This window comes from Tachyglossus aculeatus, chromosome 3 (genome assembly GCF_015852505.1).
Source record: "Tachyglossus aculeatus isolate mTacAcu1 chromosome 3, mTacAcu1.pri, whole genome shotgun sequence".
Taxonomy (NCBI): domain Eukaryota; kingdom Metazoa; phylum Chordata; class Mammalia; order Monotremata; family Tachyglossidae; genus Tachyglossus; species Tachyglossus aculeatus.
Genome location: NC_052068.1, coordinates 34,051,633 through 34,074,325, shown reverse-complemented (window position 1 = coordinate 34,074,325; position 22,693 = coordinate 34,051,633). Strand labels below are relative to the sequence as shown.

The window sequence follows — 22,693 nt, the reverse complement described above, 5'->3', positions numbered from 1 at the left end:
CTCTGCACAGAGTCAGTGCTTTGCACATAGTAAGCGCTTAATCAATCAATCAATCGTATTTATTGAGCGCTTACTATGTGCAGAGCACTGGACTAAGCGCTTGGGAAGTACAAATTGGCAACATATAGAGACAGATTAACAAATCTTAACAAATACCATCATTATTATTAAGTACCAGCGATGGATTGATTTTCTAAATGTATTTAGCTCTCAGGGATTTCCCCTACTGACTCCCATCCCCACAGAGACGACTCCAGCGTACAGACCCCATCCTCAGGAAAAAAAATCTCCAAAGATGAACTTCAAAATGATAGAAAAATCTGAGGGCCCGACTCCCTCCCGAGTTAGCCACAGTTAAAGTCGATTGATGGGCAGGTGGCAAACGCGGCTCTGTTTCGGCACTTTCTCTACGTGGGTCCTCTACCCCCGTGACACCCGCAGCCAGTAGCCCTGACTCACCAGCCACGGGGATATGGTGGCGCCGGATGAAAAGAAAGGAAAAATTCATTTCCACAACATAAAGGCGGAAGGTTTTTAATTTTACAATTGGCTTTAAGATACAGATAATGAGGCTAGAGGCACATTCTCAAACAACAGCCCTGTGTTTCGTGGGGAACCCTCCTTACGTTCTTGCAAAGATGATTAAGCAGCCAACTCCTCTTAGTACAATCATTTTTGGCAACAATTAGACACATTTTCATCAGACACACCAATGAGCCTCAGACTCATTCCTTCCGTAATGAGGCCGGTATTCCTCATTTGGTATACACACATGTCCCCATTAGCTGGAGATTCGGCCGTGATGCTGTTAATAAAAAATAAAATAAAAAGGCGTGGCTTCAAAAAATATAAGGCACAAACTAAGGACAACGTGATTTAGGGGTCTAGCAGGAAAACGTGACTGTGCAATACCGGGAGGGAAATAACTTCTTTAGGAGCAGGTTGTAATAAGCAATGTGATGAATCTGTGGCTCCAAAGTAGAGAGTGATTGAAAAAAACATATATATATATATATCCTGAGAGAGCAATCTAAAATTTATAGCCACATCCTTCTGCACTGATCTACTATTGGTGAAGGGAGAGGACACAGACAGTTCCTCTAATAAGTTTTACTGAGCTGAAAAAAGTTGCTTTCTTTTTTTTTAAAAAAATCGTTTACTCTTTTGCTGTAATATTCTTCTTGGAGGGCTTCTATGTTCAGTCGTTACCCCCACAGAGCTTCAGCAAGATCTTCCTGTAGTCCCCAGACGTATCTCCCTGGTCATGGAAACAGAGAAACAAATCAGGAAAGGGAAACCAGGCTCGTTTTCCACAGAAGTGAAGTGACTCACCCAAGGTCAGCTGGCCACAGACAAGTGGCAGTGCCGGGATTGGAACCCACGTCCTTCTGACTCCGGGGCCCGGGCTCTATCTGGGCATTCCCAAACCGGCATCACCCTGGCAAGCCGGACTGTTCGATTCCCAAAACCCCATCGGAGGAGGAGGGGTGGAGAGAGAAGCAGCGGGGCTCAGTGAAAAGGCCACGGGCTTCAGAGTCAGAGGTCATGGGTTCAAATGCCGGCTCAGCCAATTGTCAGCAGTGTGACTTTGGGCAAGTCACTGCACCTCTCTGGGCCTCGGTTCCCTTACCTGTAAAATGGGAATTAAGACTGTTAGCCCCCCGTGGGACAACCCGATCACCTTGTAACCTCCCCAGCACTTAGAATAGTGCTTTGCACATAGTAAGCGCCTAAAACATGCCATCATTACTACTAAAATAATTATTAAAATAATAATTTTAATAATCGTTGTCACCTGTCCCGCCGTCTACCCCCAGCCCACGTCCTCCCCTGGCCTGGAATGCCCTCCTCCGCACATCCGCCAAGCTAGCTCTCTTCCTCCCTTCAAAGCCCTACTGAGAGCTCACCTCCTGCAGGAGGCCTTCCCAGACTGAGCCCCCTCTTTCCTCTCCCCCTCCTCCCCCTCTCCATCCCTCCCGGCTTTCCTCCTTCCCCTCCCCACAGCACCTGTATATATGTATATATGTTTGTACGTATTTATTACTCTATTTATTTAGTTTATTTGTACATATTTATTCGATTTATTTTATTTTGTTAATATGTTGAGTTTTGTTGTCTGTCTCCCCCTTCTAGACCGTGAGCCCACTGTTGGGTAGGGACCGTCTCTATATGTTGCCAACTTGTACTTCCCAAGTGCTTAGTACAGTGCTCTGCACACAGTAAGTGCTCAATAAATACGATTGAATGAATGAATGAATGAATCTCTACCTCCCGTTTTCCTCTCCATTGAAAAGGCCCGTTCCACGGCTCCCTCCAGGCCGAGAATCAACTTGAGCCCCAGTTATGCCGTTTGGCTCATCTCCCCGAGGGCCCAAGTGCCTGGCTGTATCACATTCATTCATTCAATCGTATTTATTGAGCGCTTATTGCGTGCAGAGCACTGTACTAAGCGCTTGGGAAGTACAAGTTGGCAACATATAGAGATGGTCCCCTACTCAACAACGGGCTCACAGTATCACACTCCAAGAGGCTCCGGAAAGACGCGCATGAGCAGGCTGGTTCAAGTCAGAGCGCTAACCACTGGACGAGCTCCATGGACCTCCCCATCAGGCACTTTCCCATTTATAATAATAATAATAATAATTATTACTATTATTATTATTATTACAGCATTTGTTACATGCTTACTATGTGCCAGGCACTGTACTAACTGCTGGGGTGGATACAAGTAAATCGGGTTGGACACAGTCCCTGTCCCGCGTGGGGCTCACAGTCGCGATTCCCATTTTACCAATAAGGAAACTGAGGCCCAGAGAAGTGGAGCAATTTGCCGAAGGTCAAACAGCAGACAAGCAGCGTGGCTCAGTGGAAAGAGCCCGGGCTTTGGAGTCAGAAGTCATGGGTTCAAATCCCGGCTCCGCCAACTGTCAGCTGTGTGACTTTGGGCAAGTCACTTCACTTCTCTGTGACTCATTTACCTCATCTGTAAAATGGGGATTAAAACTGTGAACCCATCGTGGGACAACCTTGTATCCTCCCCAGAGCTTAGAACGGTGCTTTGCACATAGTAAGCGCTTAGCAAATACCATTATTATTATTATTATTATTATTATTATTATTATTATTAGTGGCGGAGCAGAATTAGAACTCATGACCTTCTGACTTCCAAGCCCGGGCTCTAGTCACTATGCCATGCCCACAAAAGGATTAACTGTGGCCCCAACAAAGTCAGCAGGAAAAGAGGCCCCAAGCTTTTTTCTGTATGGTACTTATTAAGTGCATACTATGTGCCAGGCATGGTACTAAATGCTGGGGTAGGTTTACATGGGACTGTGAGCCCATTGTTGAGTAGGGACCATCTCTATATGTTGCCAACTTATACTTCCCAAGCGCTTAGTACAGTGCTCTGCACACAGTAAGTGCTCAATAAATATGATTGAATGAATGAATGAATGAATGGGACTCACAGTCTTAATCCTCTTTTTACACAAGGTAATTTGAAATATAGACACACTAAGTGACTCACCCACATGGGGCTCACAGTCTTCATAATTTGAAATATAGAGAAGTTAAATGATGTGCATTTAGCTTTAATTTTATTTGTTCTAGACTGTGAGCCCGCTGTTGGGTAAGGACTGTCTCTATATGTTGCCAACTTGTCCTTCCCAAGTGCTTAGTAAGTGCTCTGCACACAGTAAGCGCTCAATAAATACGATTGAATGCATGCATGAATTAATGAATGAATGGGACTCACGGTCTTAATCCTCTTTTTACACATGGTACTTTGAAATACAGAGACGCTAAGTGACTTGCCCACATGGGGCTCACAGTCTCAATCCCCATTTTATACAGGAGGTAATGTGAAATATAGAGAAGTTAAATGATGTGCATTTAGCTTTAATTCTATTTGTTCTGACAACTTAACACCTGTCCACATGTTTCATTTTGTTCTCTGTCTCCCCCTTCTAGACTGTGAGCCCGCTGTTGGGTAGGGACCGTCTCTGTATGTTGCCAACTTGTACTTCCCAAGCGCTTAGTACAGTGCTCTGCACACAGTAAATGCTCAATAAGTATGATCGAATGAATGCATGAACCACCAGGCAATGTGGCAATTCAATAGCTTTTTTGAAAATCATGGGGACATCCTCTCCTTCCCTTAACTCTTAAAAAAAAAAAAGAGAGCCACAAAGGCTCGCATCATTTTAACCTGGAGTCACGAAGAAGGTCACAATTTTAAAATTATGAGCTCCCTGAGGGACAGGGACCATGTCTGATGCTCACCTGTGTATATTTTTCTCAGGACTTAGGACAGTACTTTGCAAATAGTAAGTGCTTAATAAATACATTGCTACTACTAGTATTTACTGAGCACCTGGGTGCAAAGCACTGTTCTAAGCAGTTGGGGTAGTGCAGGACAGAATCACAAGGAGTTTTCAGTTTAATTTCCTAAGCTTACAGGTAGGATGAATAAGAGAATGGAAAGGTGAATCGGAAAGTAAATACTTGGATAATAATAACAATAATTGTGGATTTTTTTATGGTCTTTGTTAGGCACTCACTATGTGCCAGGCACTGTACTAAGCGCTGAGGTAGATACAAGTGAATCGGATTGGACACAGTTCAAGTCCCACATGGAGTTCACAATCTTAATCTCCATTTTAAGTGCTCTATCCACTACGCCATGCTGCTTCTTGACTCCTCATTGAATGTATCATCATCATCATCAATCGTATTTATTGAGCACTTACTGTGTGCAGAACACTGTACTAAATGCTTGGGAAGTACAAATTGGCAACATATAGAGACAGTCCCTACCCAACAATGGGCTCACAGTCTAAAAGAATGTATGAGGAAACTGAGGAAAAAATATACATTGATATGCCCAGATGCGCTAAGCTATGGGGCAGCAGCTCTGAATGCTTGAGTGCCAAGGAGGTACTTGGGAAGATGTTACCTGGGGACAAGAAAGATACTCAGGGAAGACCTCCTGGAGGAGGTGGGATTTCAAGGAGTGCTCTGAAGACGGGGGAGAATGCACACCAGCTCTACCCCTTGTCTGCTGTGTGACCTTGGACAAGTCGCTTAACTTCTCTGGGTCTCAGTTCCCTCATCTGTAAAATGGGGATTGAGACTGTGAGCCTCACGTGGGACAGGGACTGTGTCCAACCCCATTTGATTACATCCACCCCAGCGCTTTGTAAAGTGCCTAGCATATAGTAAGCGCTTAATAAATACCACAATTATTATTATTCTTATTATTTTAAGGAGCAAACCACACTCAGGTTCCTGTGTTTTCACATCCAGCAGAAGTGCCTCTGACACTGTCTTACCGTGATATCTGTATACAGGGACTTGCCGTACATCTTCTTGTACTCAGCTCGAATATCCAGCAGGTCAATCTCACTGCGAGACACCAGGATCCGGATGAGGGTGCGATCTTTCGTCCCGGCTCCCTAAAGAAAGTCCCCGGAGAGCGTGAGAGGAGAGAGGTAACTCTCATCTTCCTCCTTCTCAAAGTGTGGAGGAGGAGGGAGGAGGAGGGAGAAGAAAGGAGGAGGAGAAGGAGGGAGGAGGGAGGAGAAGATATTTAAAGTATTGGGGACCCCGACTGGCTTGCTGAGGAAAACTCGAGGCTGCTTCCTCCTTTAAGGACAAATTTACTCATTTCCTCCCTTTGTCTAATGGGTGCCAGACTTCCTCGCAGTAATCAATCAATTAATGGAATTTATTGAGTGCTTCCTGGGCGTACAGCACGGTACTAAGCACTTGTCTTGTCTTAGGATGTCGAGTCGTTTCCGACCCATAACGATACCACGGACACATCTCTCCCAGAACACCACACTCGATCTGCAATACGTTTTTTTCCCGTAACTTTCACCCAATCGGGACTGACAAGAAACAGGCAGAGGAGTTAGGATGGGGGAAGAGATCAGTAAAGTTGAAGAAGCAACGTGGCTTAGTGGAAAGGGCATGAGCTTGGGAGTTAGAGGTCGTGGGTTGTCCATCTGCAATCGTTCTGGAAGCGTATCCATAGAGTTTTCTTGGTAAAAATACGGAATTGGTTTTCCTGAGGGAGTACAGTACAATGGAGTTGGTAAATAGAAACTCTGCCCTCAAGGAACTTGCTAGCTGGTGGGAGAGTGCTGAACCAGACAGACCAGGGCTGAAAGAAGAATCGTCCCAGGAGAGGCTGAGGAGACACTCGGAAGGCGTTCTCTCAATGCTGTCCTCCTCAAGCCCATTCGGGAGAGTTTTTCTCACTGCACAGGCAGCCCTTGGGTCCCAGGACTTACCCTCATAGCTTTATTGAGTCTTTCAGCAAAGAAAGCTGGAGTGTTCTTGAGGCATTTCACTAAAAAAGAGAAACCCCGGGATCGGTTAGACTTCTCTACTGGATTCAGACTAAATCCATGCCCTGCTCAGTGCTCGTCCTCCTCCCGGCGAGCACTGCGGTTAGACACGAACAGGCCCCCCCAACTCCAAGTGTGGCCACTGAGACTTCACATTTCCCCACTGAGACTTCACATTTCCCCACTGAGACTTCAAATATCCCCAGAGCCCCAGGCTACCCTGGGCCAAGCACTCATTTTAGAGGCCCCTAAAGCCAGTCTGAATCACTGGAAGTAATCCAGAAATGAAAATAGTGACACTAAGTTGAACCTGTCCCAGTGGTGGAGGAATAGAGGAAAGGAAAGGGGCTGAATGAACGGTTAATGCGCTTCCCTTGCTCAGATCCTACCTCAGGGCTCGTTTACTGTAAGCACCGAATAGGAACAAATAGGCTAAAAGAAAACTAGTGAGCTTGTTTTCTGACTCAGTCAGGACACAGAAGGGCAGAAACTCGCCAGGACTGGTTTGGGAAATTCCAGTTAAAGGACTGACATATTTTAGGGCAGTATTTCCTCCTTAAGTCCACTCTCCCAGCAATCTCCAACTTCCTGAGAGTCAATTACATCTTGCTTGTCAAATGGAAGACCCCTGCTGATAGTATGTTTTTTTCCGTAACTTTTACCCAATCAGGAGCGACAAGAAACAGGCAGAGGAGTTAGGATGAGGGAAGAGAACGGTAAAGTTGGAGAAGCACCATGGCTTAGTGGAAAGGGAATGGGCTTGGGAGTCAGAGGTTGTGGGTTCTAATCCCGGCTCTGCCACTTGTCAGCTGTATGACTTTGAGCAAGTCACTTAACTTCTCTGTGCCTCAGATACCTCATCTGTAAAATGGGGACTAAGACTGTGAGCCCCACATGGGACAACCTGATTACCTTGTATCTTCCCCAGTGCTTAGAACCATGCTTGGCACCTAGTAAGCGCTTAAATACCAGCATTATTATCTGGTCGTTATGGTAGATCTCTCCCCGGATCAAGAACGTGGGTTTGCTTTTTAAAACTCCATCAACGCCCTTACCTTCATTTCGGTTTGTACCCTACCATAATATTATCCATTTTATCAGAGGGATAAAAAGATCAAAGAAACTCACTGGGCTGTTGGAGTGGCCAGAGTGGCAAAGCACCATCTCAGCAAAAAGAGGAAAAGTGACAAACAGAGCCCTGAATCTGGCTCCGTATTTCCCCTAAATGGCATGCAGGTTATAAAAGTCAATCCTAATCAAGCCATACTCTTACTTGGAAAGGTGTTTTCTAATTAAAATAGTAAGAGGCAAATGGAACTCTGATCAGGGTAAGGCGAGAGAATCTTGAAGGGCACAAGTGCTCAGGAACACACAAATGTATTACATATAGAGATTAAAAAAAAAACCAAACACACACGAGTTGTGATGTAAAGTACAGGAAAACCCACTCAGTCACTCATGAGAGGGGCAAAACTGGAAACACCAGACAGAAATGCACACAAAAATATATGAAATGAATGTTTCCACAGTAATGCTTGCAATTCAATAAGTACACCACCAGAAAATTCCGATAAAATATGTGGGAATTACCATATATGCCATCCAGAAAGCTTCGAAGAAGGCAAACAAAAGAACAAAAAACATTTTGCCAATTAGACTCTGGGTGAAAGTGCTGACAAGGGAGGAATGGGGGGAAAACAGGACAGAATGAGCCTTACAGTGTGTCATAAAAATGAGTGTTTTCAGGATCTCCAAGTTTTCCTATCACCCAGGGGTTGGATTATTCCAGGTACTACTCACCCTTGATCCGATAATGTCCCGGCAGACTGTGTTATTGGAAGAATGTTCCCTAATCTCTCCATCACCATCAGCCAAAACGCAGCGTGAGAACACCCATTTGAGCAAAACTGAGTTTACTATTTCAGGGAGCGGTCACCCCAGACTGAACGCGGACCAAGGGTCATCGCCTTGTTTGCAAACCAAATTGTTCCGGGGCATTTACAAATTTGAGAGGCTGAAATCCAACACTGAATGAGAGTTTGATGGGGGGTGGTGGTGAATTTTTACAGAATTTCCAGGATATGACTCAATTTCCTCAGAGATAGCGGTGCCCATACACATGACCCATACAATGATATGAGAACTCCCTATTAATACACAATCACTATCTTCTTCAGAACTTCTGGGCTCCAGAAAGTGGTTTGAGAGGGCAAGTGGACTAAATAAACAAAGGTAGCACCATTGCCGGTATCGCTTACATAAGACTGCATTTTGGCCAAGGCAGAGAACAGTAGAGAGTGAGTGGGGTCTTGGATTTTCCAGATGAAGGAAAATGTAGTGGGAGGGAAAGAAAAAAACCCAAAAAAACAAACGTGTAGGTTTTATAATTTGCAAGCAGGAGGAGTTTCCTAATAAAAAACAAAAACCAGAGTAGCAGTTTAACTCAGTTTAAGCCAGTACTCCCCAAAGTACCGGACACAAACCAGGATGAACCGGCTCCTTTCCAAATTCAGATTTGGCCTATGAGCCAAGCACTCCCTTCCCTAACCTCAGAGCTCCTTGTTTATGAACCGGACACACAGAACCCAGGGGCTGCTACTGGCGTGGCCAAACCAGAAGCCAGTGACCCAAAGGAGTGAGAGCCCTGGGTTGCTTTTCTGGGCCCTCGGGTGGAAGAGAGCGTTAAAAGAGATACACACCCACGGCCAGCATGCCTTGCTCCAGGTCTCCGGACATCTCCCGGCAGATACTCTTCTCGATATCCCGGTTACTCATGCGCTGATACTCGTTGAAAACTAGGAGGAGAGAGGACTCTTCATTATTCATTCATTTATTCATTCGTATTTGCAGAGCGCTTGCTGTGTACTCAATGCTTGGGAAAGTACAATCTAACAATTAACAGACACATTCCCTGCCCACAGCGAGCTTACAATCTAAAGGGGGAGACAGACATTAACTGAAGTAAATAAATCATGGGACTTGACCCTGCTATAACGAACACGCTGACCTAATATTCTTTCTTACCTGCTGACCTAATGACCGCTCAGGAGGACTCCCTTACCTCAAGGAGCCTGGAATGGAGAGGGAGGGCCCAAGCGCTTACGGCTGGAGTCAGTAGCACTGTAATGCTCTCCAGGAGACACTCCACACTGACAGGGAAATAGCTAGGCCCGCGTTGGGGAACTGGTCCACCCACAACTCTCTCTGGGGTCTGCTACAATCAATCAATCAATCAATCAATCGTATTTATTGAGCGCTTACTATGTGCAGAGCACTGTACTAAGTGCTTGGGAAGTACAAATTGGCAACACATAGAGACAGTCCCTACCCAACAGTGGGCTCACAGTCTAAAAGAGGGAGACAGAGAACAGAACCAAACATACCAACAAAATAAAATAAATAGGATAGAAATGTACAAGTAAAATAAATAAATAAATAAATAAATAAATAGAGTAATACAAGCCGACAAGAAGAGGCTCTGGACCCCCTCACCCCCCAATCCCTCTTCTCTGTTTTTTTTTGGGGGGGTCTAGATGTCATCCCAGGGGACGAAACACACTTGACACTCCCCTGAGTATGGAAGGGGTTCCGTTTTCATCACGTCAGGTGTCGTTGCCTGTCTTGTCCTCTAGACTGTAAGCTTGGTGTGGGCAGGGAATGTGTCGGTTATACTGTACTCTCCCAAGCGCTTAATACAGTGCTCTGCACGAAGTAAGAGACCAATACATGTGATTAACTGACTGACTTGCCCCAGAGAAAGGTGACGTGTTACTAATATTGTCACTTTTTTTTTAAGGCATGTTTCCATTTTATTCCCATTCCTTAAGGGCACACGTGTGATCACATGCAAGCTCACACACAGACAGCTCTCCTATAAGACATTCTTGCACAACCCTATATTAAGAAAACATCCCACTGCACCGTTCCCCCTCGCTGATGCCGGGACCTGCATACAAACCGTTTGGTCCCAACGGTGGCAATTTGCTATATCCCAACAGGCTCGCGTTGCTGTTCTGACACTCCCTGGTTCCCTAACAATGTTCTAGCCCAGCAAGGACAGAAAACCCAAGTAGGACTGAATGTACACTCCCCTCTTCCTCCTCACCCCCCTGGGTTTCGTGGCTCTGAATCAGCAGAGTTCAAACAAAAAGAGTCCATTCACTAGACTGCAAGCTCCGTGCGGGAGGGGATCAGTTCTACCAAACTCTATCGTACTGGACTCTCCCAAGCGTTTAAATGTGCTCTGCACACTGTAAGCGTTCAATAAATACCACTGGTGAAGTGATAATTTTTTTTTACAGTATCTGTTGAGCATTTATGTGCCATTTAATAGTCCCCCCACATCCCCAACCCCACAGCACTTATGTACATATCTTTAAATCATATTTACGTCTGCCTCCCCATCTAGACTGTAAGCTCGTTGTGGGCAGGGAACGTATCTGCTGATTCTGTTGTATTGTGCTCTCCCCGGTGCTCAGTACAGTGCTCTGCACATATAAGCGCTTAGAACAGTGCTCTGCACATAGTAAGCGCTTAACAAATGCCATTATTATTATTATTATTATTATTATTATTATTATCATTATTATTATTAAGCACTCAAATACGATTGATTGATTGATTGATTTCCAGGCACTGTACCAAGGCTTGGGGTAGATACAAGCTAATCAGGTTGGATACAGTCCCTGTCCCATATGGGGCCCACAGTCTTAATCCTCATTTTACAGATAAGGGAACGGAGGCCCGGAGAAGTAAAGTGAATTGCCCAAGGTCACACAGCAGACAAGTGGCGGAGCCGGAATTAGAACCCAGGTCCTCCCGACTCTCAGGTCTGTGCTCTATCCACTCGGCCAGGCTGCTTCTCAATTCTGAAGGGGTCAGTCTGGAAGACTTAATAATAATAATAATAATGGCATTTATTAAGCGTGTACTATGTGCAAGGCACTGTTCTAAGCGCCGGGGAGGTTACAAGGTGATCAGGTTGTCCCACGGGAGGCTCCCAGTCTTAATCCCCATTTTACAGATGAGGGAACTGAGGCCCAGAGAAGTGAAGTGGCTTGCCCAAAGTCACACAGCTGACAATTGGCGGAGCCGGGATTAGAACCCATAACCTCTGACTCCAAAGCCCGGGCTCTTTCCACTGAGCCATGCTGCTTCTCACCTGCAGTCAGGTGCGCTCTGCTCCTGCTGCACAGAATTGCATTGAACTTGGATTCATCGGTGCCAAGACGGTTCTCTCCGGCGGCGTACAGCTCCTAGCAGGAAGGGAGAATTCATACAGCTCAGGAGCACAGACCATTTCCGAGGATCCTATTTTCTTGGCATTGAAGCTTATCTTGTTCGTTAGTTTCTAAAGCCACGCCACTAAGGAGACCTCAGCCTGGACACGCGTGGGACAATCAGGAGAAAAAAATGTTGAAACAGATCCACTCAATAATCAAAGCAGCTGCTTCTCTGCTCTTTATGTATTTGTTAAGTGTTTACTATGTGTCAGATACTGTATTAAGCACTAGGGAGATACAAGCTAATCAGGTTGGACAGAGTCCTTGTCCCACATGGGGCTCACAGTCTTTATCCCTATACATATATATGGGGATATATAATATATGAAGCAGTGTGTCTCAGTGGAAAGAGCAGGGGCTTTGGAGTCAGAGGTCATGGGTTCAAATCCCGGCTCTGCCACTTGTCAAATGCGTGACTTTGGGCAAGTCACTTCACTTCTCTGGGCCTCAGTTCCCTCATCTGTAAAATGGGGATGAAGACTGTGAGCCCCCCCCGTGGGACAACCTGATCACCTTGTAACCTCCCCAGCGCTTCGAACAGTGCTTTGCACATAGTAAGAGCTTAATAAATGCCATCATTATTATTATTATTAGCACTTAGTACAGTGCTCTGCACATAGTAAGCGCTCAATAAATACGATTGATGAGGATGATAGTAAGCACTTAATAAATGCCATTATTATTATTATTATTATATATGAGGTAACTGAGGCACAGAGAAGTGACGTAACTTCTCCAAGATCACACACAGCAGACAAGTGGCGGAGATGGAATTAGAACCCAGGTCCTTCTGACTGTGCTCTATCCACTAGAGCAGGGTTCTAATCCCGGCTCTGCCAACTGCTTGCTGTGTGACCTTGGGCAAGTCACAAACTTCTCTGTGCCTCAGTTTCCTCCACTCTAAAATGGGGATTCAATATCTGTTCTCCCTCCTACTTAAGACTACAAACCCCATGAGGGACAGGGACAGTGTCCAACCTAATTGACTTGTACCTACCCCAGCACTTAAACAGTGTTTGATGCGTAGGAAGCACTTAGATATCGTAAAACAAATGAAAACAAAGAGATACTGAATCCCTATTTTACAGATGAGGGAACTATGGGACAGGGAAAGGAAGTGGCTTGCCCAAGGTAACACAGCGGATAAGAAGCGGAGCTGAGATTAGAACCCAGGTCCTATGACTCCTGGACACTTGCTCTTTCCATGAGGCCACGCTGCTTCCAGAAGCACCTCTGTGAATTGAAAGCTACTCCTGAAATATCCGATGAGAAAAAGGTAGGGCCTCAAAGGAAGCATCCATGGAAGCGCTGATGCTCAGTAGGTCTGCTCCCGAAATGGCTGACTAGTTTGTCGACGGAGAATGTCCTGGAGAGAATTTAGATGACATATCTCCAGCCGCTGAAACTGGATTGAAGGTGTGTTTCTCTGGACCTTCCTCAAAAGGAAGTCCCAGGCTCTCCAACAGGGATATTAAGATTGTACACAAAAGGGGGAGAGGGAGAAAGAGGACACACAAAAAAAGAGACAGACACCTCCCCTGAGATCATCAAGTCCTTGCTAAGATCACCTAAGGGGGAAGGGAAGCTTTTCCAAGAAACAAATACAATTCTTCATTTCTATACTACCAACTTTCACAGCTCAGGTTTGTAACTCCAAACAAATGTTAATCAACACCAAAACACTCCCCCACCCCCAACCATACCTGCCTCTTCTTTCCATCCTCCTATGGCTAAGGCTCCTTAGTGCATTCTACAAAGGCAATAACATTGACATCGATTCACCTTGAAATTCCCATTTATTAACAAAGGGCATAGACGCCCTGTGCACCGGACAGAAATGCAGTGTTAATTCCAACTGGCTCAGAAAACTCCCTAGTGGACTGATGGAGGACACGGATGTCTCACTAACCTGGGCATCTCTTTGGGCGAGGGAGAGGTCGACATTCGTGCTTTGATCTCGGTTGCCCTGGAAAAGGGACAAATTAGACTTAAGCACAGTTCGGCAACCCACCACTTCACGTGGGCAATTATTGACTTTGGCCCCTGTAGCTGGCTGGCCAAAAATTATCTTTATTGCTCTGAATAAAACCGTTCACGATCATTTCACAGCTCAGATGACAAACGTTCTTTGCTTTAAAACCCCAAACACCGAGTTGACAGAATACCTGGGCAAGAGATACTAAAAGCCTCTGGAAATGTCCCGACGTGTCACTCCGAATGGCTTCCTCGAGAGTTTTCTTGAATTCTGAAAGGGAGACACATTTAGAAGCATCTGCCCACCCCCAGACCGCTGGGAGAAGAGAGCAGTTAGACAGATATTGGGAAAGAGAAACCAGAAACCATTAGAGTCCTGATCTAGAATTCAAGCTTTGTGTGGCACTGGAGGAGGATGGGAGGAAATGGGCTGGAGGGGAATGGGAGGTAGATGGATTAAAAACAACAACCCCCTGCCTTTCCCCCCACCAAAAAACCAAAAAAACCTTTCAAGGCAGAGGGGCGAACTTTTCTGTGTTTTTAAAATTCCCAGGCCAGAAGAGACCTTCAGAGATCACCTCATCCTCCTCCCTGCCTCTATGTAGACTGGGTCGGATCTCAACCATTCCAGATTCATTCAATCGTATTTATTGAGCGCTTACTGTGTGCACAGCACCATGCTAAGCGCTTGGGAAGTCCAAGTCGGCAACATACAGAGACGGTCCCTACTCAACAACGGGCTCACAGTCTAGAGAAGCAGCGTGGCTCAGTGGAAAGAGCCCGGGCTTGGGAGTCGGAGGTCCTGGGTTCTAATTCCGGCTCTGCCATTTATCAGCTGTGTGACTTTGGGCAAGTCACTTAACTTCTCTGTGCCTCAGTTCCCTCATCTGTAAAATGGGGATTAATACTGTGAGCCCCACATGGGACAACCTGATCACCTTGTATCCCCCCCAGCGCTTAGAACAGTGCTTTGCACATAGTAGGCGCCTAACACATACCATCATCATTATTATCATCATCATCATCATCAATCATATTTATTGAGCACTTACTATGTGCAGAGCACTGTACTAAGCGCTTGGGAAGTACAAATTGGCAACATATAGAGACAGTCCCTACCCAACAGTGGGCCCATAGTCTAAAAGGGGGAGACAGAGAACAAAACCAAACATACTAACAAAATAAAATAAATAGAATAGATATGTACAAATAAAATAAATAGAGTAATAAATATGTACAAACATATATACACATATACAGGTGCTGTGGGGAAGGGAAGGAGGTAAGGTGGGGGGGATGGAGAGGGGGACGAGGGGGAGAGGAAGGAAGGGGCTCAGTCTGGGAGGGCCTCCTGGAGGAGGTGAGCTCTCAGCAGGGCCTTGAATATTATTATTATTACTAGTCCAGATGGAGGAGAAGCCTTCTATGAAAACATTCAGGAACTTCTTCCAATGTTTACACACCACTGCAAGGGAGGGTCCCAGATCAAAATATGAAATGTAATGCGGGGTAATGGAGGTACTCTCCCAAGTGCTTAGTACAGTGCTCCGCACACAGTAACCACTCAATAACTACAACAATGAATGGAGTGGGTGCCCCAGGATTTAGGGGACAGACACCCTGAAGGAGAACTAAGGGCCGGGGCTCAGGCTCAGAAACCACATAGCTTCAGCTGCTTTGACTGAGGGGCTTTGAAGCGACCAAGGCGGCGGCCTCCAGCCAGACGAACCTGCTTTGTAGGTCCTGCTGATTTCCTGAATGTGCTCGTTACTGCGGGAGGCTAGGATTTCGATCAGGCATGCTTCATCGGTGCCAGCACCCTGTAGAGGAAAAACCCCACATACTAATGTACAAACATCTGGACTTCCAAGAACCCAGGAAAGACCATCTGGGGGGACAGAGCTCTCCGGAATCCTTCCAGGGCAGACTTGAAAGAAAGAAGGGATGGAGGTATCCCTCTTGTTCCTGCCTTTGGCCCTAGACCCGCCTTGGCTGGCCTTTACAGATAGCCTGTAAGCTCGTTGTGGGCAGGGAATGTGTTATATTGTACTCTCCCAAGCGCTTAGTACAGTGCTGGGGTAGATACAAGCAAACTGGGTTGGACACAATCCCTGTCCTGCATGGGGCTCACACTCTGTTGTACTGTACTCTCCCAAGTGGTTAGGACAGTGAGCCCGTTATTGGGTATGGACCGTCTCTATACGATGCCGATTTGTACTTCTCAAGCGCTTAGTACAGTGCTCTGCACACAGTAAGTGCTCAATAAATACGATTGAATGAATGACAGTGCTATGAACCCAGTTAGTGCTCAATTAACTGATTAACTGATTGGTGACTCTGGTGAGTAAGCTCCTCTCATCTACCAACTCTGTTGTATTGTACTTTCCCAGGTGCTCAGTACAGTGCTCTGCACAATGTAAGCTCGATAAATGCCACTGATTGAGACACCCCTATGTTCACCCATTCATCCAATCGTACTTATTGAGCACTTACCGCATGCAGAGCACTGTACTAAGCACTTGGGACGTACAAGTCGTCAACATCTAGAGACGGTCCCTACCCGACAACGGGCTCACAGTCTAGAAGGGGGAGACAGACACCAAAACAAAACATCTAGACAGGTGTCAGAGTCATCAGAACAAATAGAATTAAAGCTAAATGCACATCATTAACAAAATAAATAGAATAGAAAATATGTACAAGTAAAATAGAGTAATAAATCTGTACAAATATACACAAGTGCTGTGGGGAGGGGAAGGAGGTGGGGGGGCGGATTGGGAGGAAAAAGGAGGCTCAGTGTGGGAAGGCCTCCTGGAGGAGGTGAGCTCTCAGTAGGGCTTTGAAGGGAGGAAGAGAGCTAGCTTGGCGGATGTGCGGAGGGAGGGCATTCCAGGCCAGGGGGAGGACGTGGGCTGGGGTTCGACGGCGGGACAGGCGAGAACGAGGCACGGTGTTACCAGGGCGTTTGTGGGAAGGCATGTAATCCTTATCATCACTTCCTTCTAGATCAAACATCTGAACACAAACCTTGATAGCTTCCTTTATTTCATAGACATCATAGAGGACCGGTGTCTTCATCATGGCTAAGATGGCTCTCTCGAAGTTTCCTGAGAGCTCCGATTTCAGGTCCTTGATCAAATCCTGAATGGAGATGAGAAGAGAGGAAAAAAAAGCCTCAATCTCACAAGGCTTTTGGTTTTTTTGGTTACTTTGAACAATGTCACCACTCATACAATAGCAACCTGTTGCAATTTGCCACCACCTCTCCATTTCCCCCTCGCAAACATACAGAAGACCCGTAATACGTTTCAGGGACCACTGATGGTCTTCTGAAGGGCACTCAGCTCGGAGGGCACGAGGTTCACATACAAGGAACCGGGCATACTGAAAAAAATAATATCATCACAATAACTGTGCTATCTGTTAAGGGCTAAATACTTGGAGTGATAAAATACAATCAAAAGGGACACAGTCCCTGTCCCACATGGGGCTCAGAGTCTAAAGGGGATAGAGAACAAGTATATTAACCCCATTTTACAGATGAAAAAGGGAGGCACAGAGAAGTTAAGTGACTTGCCCAAGGCAACCGGTGCAGCTGGGACTAGAACCCAGGTCTTCGGGCTCCCAGATCTGGGCTCTTCCTACAAACCCATGCTGCTTCTCATCATAATTATAGGATTTATTAAGCGCTTACTATGTGCAAAGCACTGTTCTAAGCGGTGGGGAGGTTACAAGGTGATGAAGTCATCCCACATGGGGCTCACAGTCTTCACCCCCATTTTCCAGATGAGGGAACTGAGGCCCAGAGAAGTGAAGGGACTCGCCCAAAGTCACACAGCTGACAATTGGCGGAGCCGGGATTAAAACCCACGACCTCTGACTCCCAAGCCCGGGCTCTTTCCACTGAGCCACGCTGCTTCCCATAATTCCCGTGTGCCTGAAAGCCACCTGTTCTTTTTTTGGCTCAATCGCTCTCTTAAAATGGAAACCAATCTCTGCTTCCTCACCCTTAGAGGTAAGGTGAGTCCCAAATGATGCCCGAGCCCTTGGAGACGAGGCACCACCTGTTGATGGCCACTGGCCAGTGGTCAATGAGTGTTCCAAGCCCCCGAATCTAGGGCACCCAAGAGAGCAGGCCATCAGAGTTTACCTTCCCGTAGGCAGTTTTGAATGACAGGAGGATCTTCTGTCTTTGCTTATTGGAGCGGCTTCCAAGACAGTCGATGATGGCCTGCTCGTCGGTCCCTGGGGACAGAAGTCAAAGGTTCTGCGGGGGTCGGGGCAGAGCTCACCTAAGGGATGTAGTTATCGAAATGGACTGCTTCATCCCTGGCCACACTTTCAGGGAGATAAAAAGGGAAATCTCTCTCTCACTCCCCTCTCTCTCCCCCTCATATATATGCACACACATATGTATATATATATATACACTCCCTCTAGCTCAAAATTATTTTAATGCCTATCTTCCCTGCTACTACGTCAGGGCAGGGGGCACATCTACTAACTCTTTCGTGCTCTTCCAAGTACCGTGTTCTGTACACAGAGAGCACATTTTTGGCTGATTGATTAGTCACGCTGAGAGGAGCATACCTCTTGTATCTGTTCATAGAGAAACACTCCGTAGCATTTATTGAGCACCTACTCCGAACAGCACCGACGGGTATTAATGTGTTCCTGGCCCTCAAGGAGCTTGGAGGTCAAACCCAGGTTTAGGACCTGTTTTGTGTGGCTACATATGATTCCAATTTCGACTTCCAATTTCTCCCTCCCACTTTGAACGTGAGACCCATGTGGGGCTGAAAAACTTATACCTACCCCAGCACTTTGTATGGTGCTTGGCACATGCTAAGGGCTTAACAAATACTGTTACTATTATTATTATTAACAGATACCCTGTGAGCCCACAGTTGGGTAGGGACCGTCTCTATATGTTGCCAACTTGAACGTCCCAAGCGCTTAGTACAATGCTCTGCACACAGTAAGCACTCAATAAATACGACTGAATGAATGAATGAATGAATGAACGAACGAATACCCAAACCACCAGCCGCGGAATCCCACTTTATCCCTCTACTACTTGTCCCAGGGCTTGTGGAAGATGAGGGGACTCTGTACTCTCATAATCCTCCCCCGGCCTTCCTGTCAGACTGCCACTTTCAGAACACAACATTTTGGGCCACTCACCAAATCCCTTCATAGCTTTCCTCAGAACTTCCGCATCCCTCAGAGGGTCAAAGCCTGGTGCATCAGTGATAGTGCCTCGGTTTCCAAACTAATTAGATAAAAAAAAATCACACAGAAAACAGAGGTGAGGGCTGGTTCAAAACTTGCCAAGGCGACAGCAGATGAACACGGTATAAACAAAGGATAGTATCATAGGGAAAGTTCCCTTTCTCTAAAGGACGGCACAGTCCTTATCCTTCTGCCATCCCCCACAATTTCTGGAAAAAAAAACAACAAATGGAAATTCCAGAGTTGGGGCAGCCCAATGAAGCTCTTTCTAGAGACCGAATTCCTCCTGGAGGTGGCTCGGGTAGAATGACAGCAATAACGTTGCTTCTGCCTTAGACATACAGCTCCTTAATTCTCTTTTAACAACTTACTGCCGAATATACACAATGAGGGCCCTCAAGTTCTCTTGATGGTGATGAGAAAGGGGGTGCCCAGGTGCGAAGGTGGGCGGAGAAAAGACCAGGTTATTCCCATTCTGCAGATAGGGAAACAACCCCAGAAGCTTAAACAATGCAACCATAATCCTGGGGCAAATTGGTCATGAAGCTGGGACTGGATTTTCTGGTTCCTCATCCAGTGTATAAGTCATTTGGAAAGAAGCATTATAGACTACACTTTAAACAACTCCTGATTATTCAAAGGTTGTCCACTCAGTTTCTGGATATCTCAGTCCCCCAGTTTCTCCTCCTTCCTTCTACCCATCTTTTGACCATTTCTCTGCTCTTAGCTCTGTTCTCGGTCAGATCAGCAGCAACAGGAGATGAAGGGGGAAATACAAAACAGTCAATTTTAGTATTTCTAAGAGGAGAACATTGAAGTAACAGTTAGGAGGAGGTCAGTTTTAACCAGTTTTCATGATATCTGGGATCCACGGCAATCCAGTTAAGGGAAGACGGGAAGGAAAAATATCAAACGGACAGAGAGTGGAAAGGGCCACTAAAAGAAAACCAATCAATCTTCAGTGTAAACCCTAGCTGGATGAAATGAAAGGTCCTGCTTTCTCAGCCAGCTCCTCTCCCTTGGTTCCGCAATGAGCGTCGAACACTGCTTGCCCCAGCCCCTCGGGCTGCCCCCAACCCAAGCACTGGGGAGTGGTACCAATTTTAACCAGTTTTCATGATATCTGGGATCAACGGCAATCCAGTTGAGGGAAGACGGGAAGGAAAAATATCAGATGGAGGGAGAGTGGAAAGGGCCACTAAAAGAAAACCAATGGATCTTCAGTGTAAACCCTAGCTGGATGAAATGAAAGTTTCTGCTTTCTCGGCCAGCTCCTCTCCCTTGGTTCCGCCATGAGCGTCGAACGCAGCTCACCCCAGCCCCTCGGGCTGCCCCCCACCCAAGCACTGGGGAGTGGTACTTAGGTTCTGGATATGCAAGATGCCCCCACCTGTGACGGAGGGACAGCTGGGGTCACGGATCCAGGGTAGGAAGGCATGGAGGGATTGCCCGCAGGGATGTTCGGGTAACTTGGCATCGGCTGCTGTTGCCCCGGCGGGGGCATCGGCTGCTGCCCAGGATAGGTGAGTGGCGGCTGCCCTGGGTAGGCCCCTGGAGGGTGCTGCCCGGGCGGTGGCATGGACTGGCCTGGCACGGGAGCTCCTGGGTACCCTGGATAAGCTGGCATCCCCGACGCCGGGTTCCCTCCGGGCGGGGGGTACATTCCATATGGGGGAACTGGCTGCTGGGCCGGCGGGGGCTGGCCAAAACCTCCGGGCGGTATCGGGGGGTAACCGCCCCCTCCGGGAGCGCCGGGGTACATGTTGGGTGGCATGTTCGCACCTCCGAAAGTGCTCGATATGTTGGACGCCTGTTAAAACAAAAAGAAAGGTGGGTAAGGCCCTTCTGGACACCAGAAACACAAGGGGCCATTGGTAACAGGGACAAATAACCTAGTTACTGTGTGCCACTGCCCCAGAAGTGCCCGGCACTCTCGCCCTCTGTTAAGCTGGATCTCTTACGGATGGAAGCCCAGCTGGGCAGCTTCCTCTAGGGAGATTGTAGAGAAGCCCTTATGGCCTGGAAGGGCAGACCGCTACACTGCAGACAATGAGCACTCAAGTACTATCCACTGATTGAAAGCACCCTCACTTCTGCTGGCTTGGGAGATGAAAGAATCAAAAGTCAAAGTTTGCCCCTTCAATCCCACATATTCAGTCCGTCACTAAATCCAGTCAGTCCCACCTTCACAACATCACTAAAATTCACCCTCTCCTCTCCATCCAAACTGCTACCACATTAATACAGTCACTCATCCTATTCCACCTGGATTACTGCATCAGCCTCCTTGCTGACCTCCCAGCTTCCAGCCTCTCCCTACTCCAGTCCAAACGCCACTCTGCTGCTGCCCAGATCATTTTTTCTACAAAAAACGTTCAGGACAAGTCACCCTGCTCCTCAAAATACTCCAGTGGTTGCCCATCCACCTCTGCATCAAATGAAAACTTCTCACCGTTGGCTTTAAAGCAGTCCACCACCTTGCCCCCTCCTACCTCACCTCGCTTCTCTCGTTCTACAACCCAGCCGGTATACTTCACTCCTCTAGCTAACCTTCTCACTGGGCCTCAATCTTGCTTGTCTCACCGCCGACTCCTGGCCCACATCCTGCCTCTGGCTTGGAAAGTCCTCCCTCCTCAAATCCCACAGACAATCACTTTCCAACCCTTCAAAGCCTTACTGAAAGCCCATCTCCTCCAAGAGGCCTTCCCAGACTAAGCCCCACTTTTTTTCATCTCCTACTCCCTCTGCATCACCCTGACTTGCTCCCTTTGATCTCCCCCCCAACCAGCTCCACAGCACTTACGAATTTATCTGTAATTTTATTGATTTGTATTGATGTCTGTCTCCCCACTCTTGACTTTAAGCTCATCTGGGCAGGGAACTGTTCTGTACTCTCCTGAGCACGTAGTTCAGTGCTCTGCACATAGTAAGCGCTTAATAAATACAATTGAATGAACGGAAGGTATTCAGAGCTTGCCTATGACCTGCCCAAGCCCTAAGACAACTCACTCCCAGGGCCTAAAGGCTTTGGACTTGCAAAATCACCATTTTTTCAACCAGGCCATAATCCTTCCCCTATGGACTCAGCTCTAGTGGCCTTCTGCCAGCTCCTCTGTATGATAGTAATAGTAGTAGTAGAGAAGCAGCGTGGCTCAGCGGAAAGAGCCCGGGCTTTGGAGTCAGAAGTCATGGGTTCAAATCCCAGCTCCGCCAACTGTCAGCTGTGTGACTTTGGACAAGCCACTTAACTTTTCTGTGCCTCAGTTCCCTCATCTGTAAAATGGGGATTAAGACTGTGAGCCCCCCGTGGGGCAACCTGACCACCCTGTAACCTCCCCAGTGCTTAGAACAGTGCTTTGCACATAGTAAGAGCTTAACAAATGCCATCATTATTATTATTAGTAGTAGTAGTAGTGGCATCGGCAGTGACAGTATTTATTAAGTGCCTTCTGTGTGCAAAGTACTGTATTAAGCACCGGGAATAAATACACCTTGAGAACTAGACATGGTCCCCGGCTCCCAGGGGCTTAAAATCTAAGAATACGGAAAGGAGAAGGGGTTGGCAACAGACATCTAAGGAAAAATGAAGGACATCACAACGTAAAGGACAAAGATAATAAAAAATACCGGAAGAGTAACAGTGTTCTGGGATTAGAAGGGCAGAATTTCAGGATCCATGTGGCTCAAAGGCCAACATTTCCCTATATCTTAGGAAGCAGCACTAGCCTGAGAATCAGAAGGTCATGGGTTCCAATCCCGGCTCTGCCACTTGTCTGCTGTGTGGCTTTGGGTAAGTCACTTTACTTCTCTGTGATTCAGTTACCTCATCTGTAAAATGGGGTTTGAGACTGTGAG

At 46.8% G+C, this 22,693-nt stretch overlaps 1 protein-coding gene across 1 annotated transcript in view; it reads right to left on the bottom strand.

Annotated features, from left to right (window-relative positions):
• Positions 1–507: 507 nt before the first annotated feature.
• The window catches only part of ANXA11 (annexin A11), a 59,690-nt gene continuing 37,504 nt past the window's right edge, over positions 508–22,693 (bottom strand). The window contains exons 4-15 of the mRNA XM_038743696.1: positions 20,229–20,648; positions 18,791–18,878; positions 17,757–17,851; positions 16,634–16,747; positions 15,336–15,426; positions 13,798–13,877; positions 13,542–13,598; positions 11,512–11,605; positions 9,050–9,145; positions 6,294–6,352; positions 5,331–5,453; positions 508–1,258 (exon numbers count right to left, since the gene is read on the bottom strand). Coding sequence (XP_038599624.1) covers positions 1,199–1,258; positions 5,331–5,453; positions 6,294–6,352; positions 9,050–9,145; positions 11,512–11,605; positions 13,542–13,598; positions 13,798–13,877; positions 15,336–15,426; positions 16,634–16,747; positions 17,757–17,851; positions 18,791–18,878; positions 20,229–20,648 — 1,377 coding nt within the window. The 3' untranslated portion in view covers positions 508–1,198. The remainder of the gene's footprint in view (positions 1,259–5,330; positions 5,454–6,293; positions 6,353–9,049; positions 9,146–11,511; positions 11,606–13,541; positions 13,599–13,797; positions 13,878–15,335; positions 15,427–16,633; positions 16,748–17,756; positions 17,852–18,790; positions 18,879–20,228; positions 20,649–22,693) is intronic.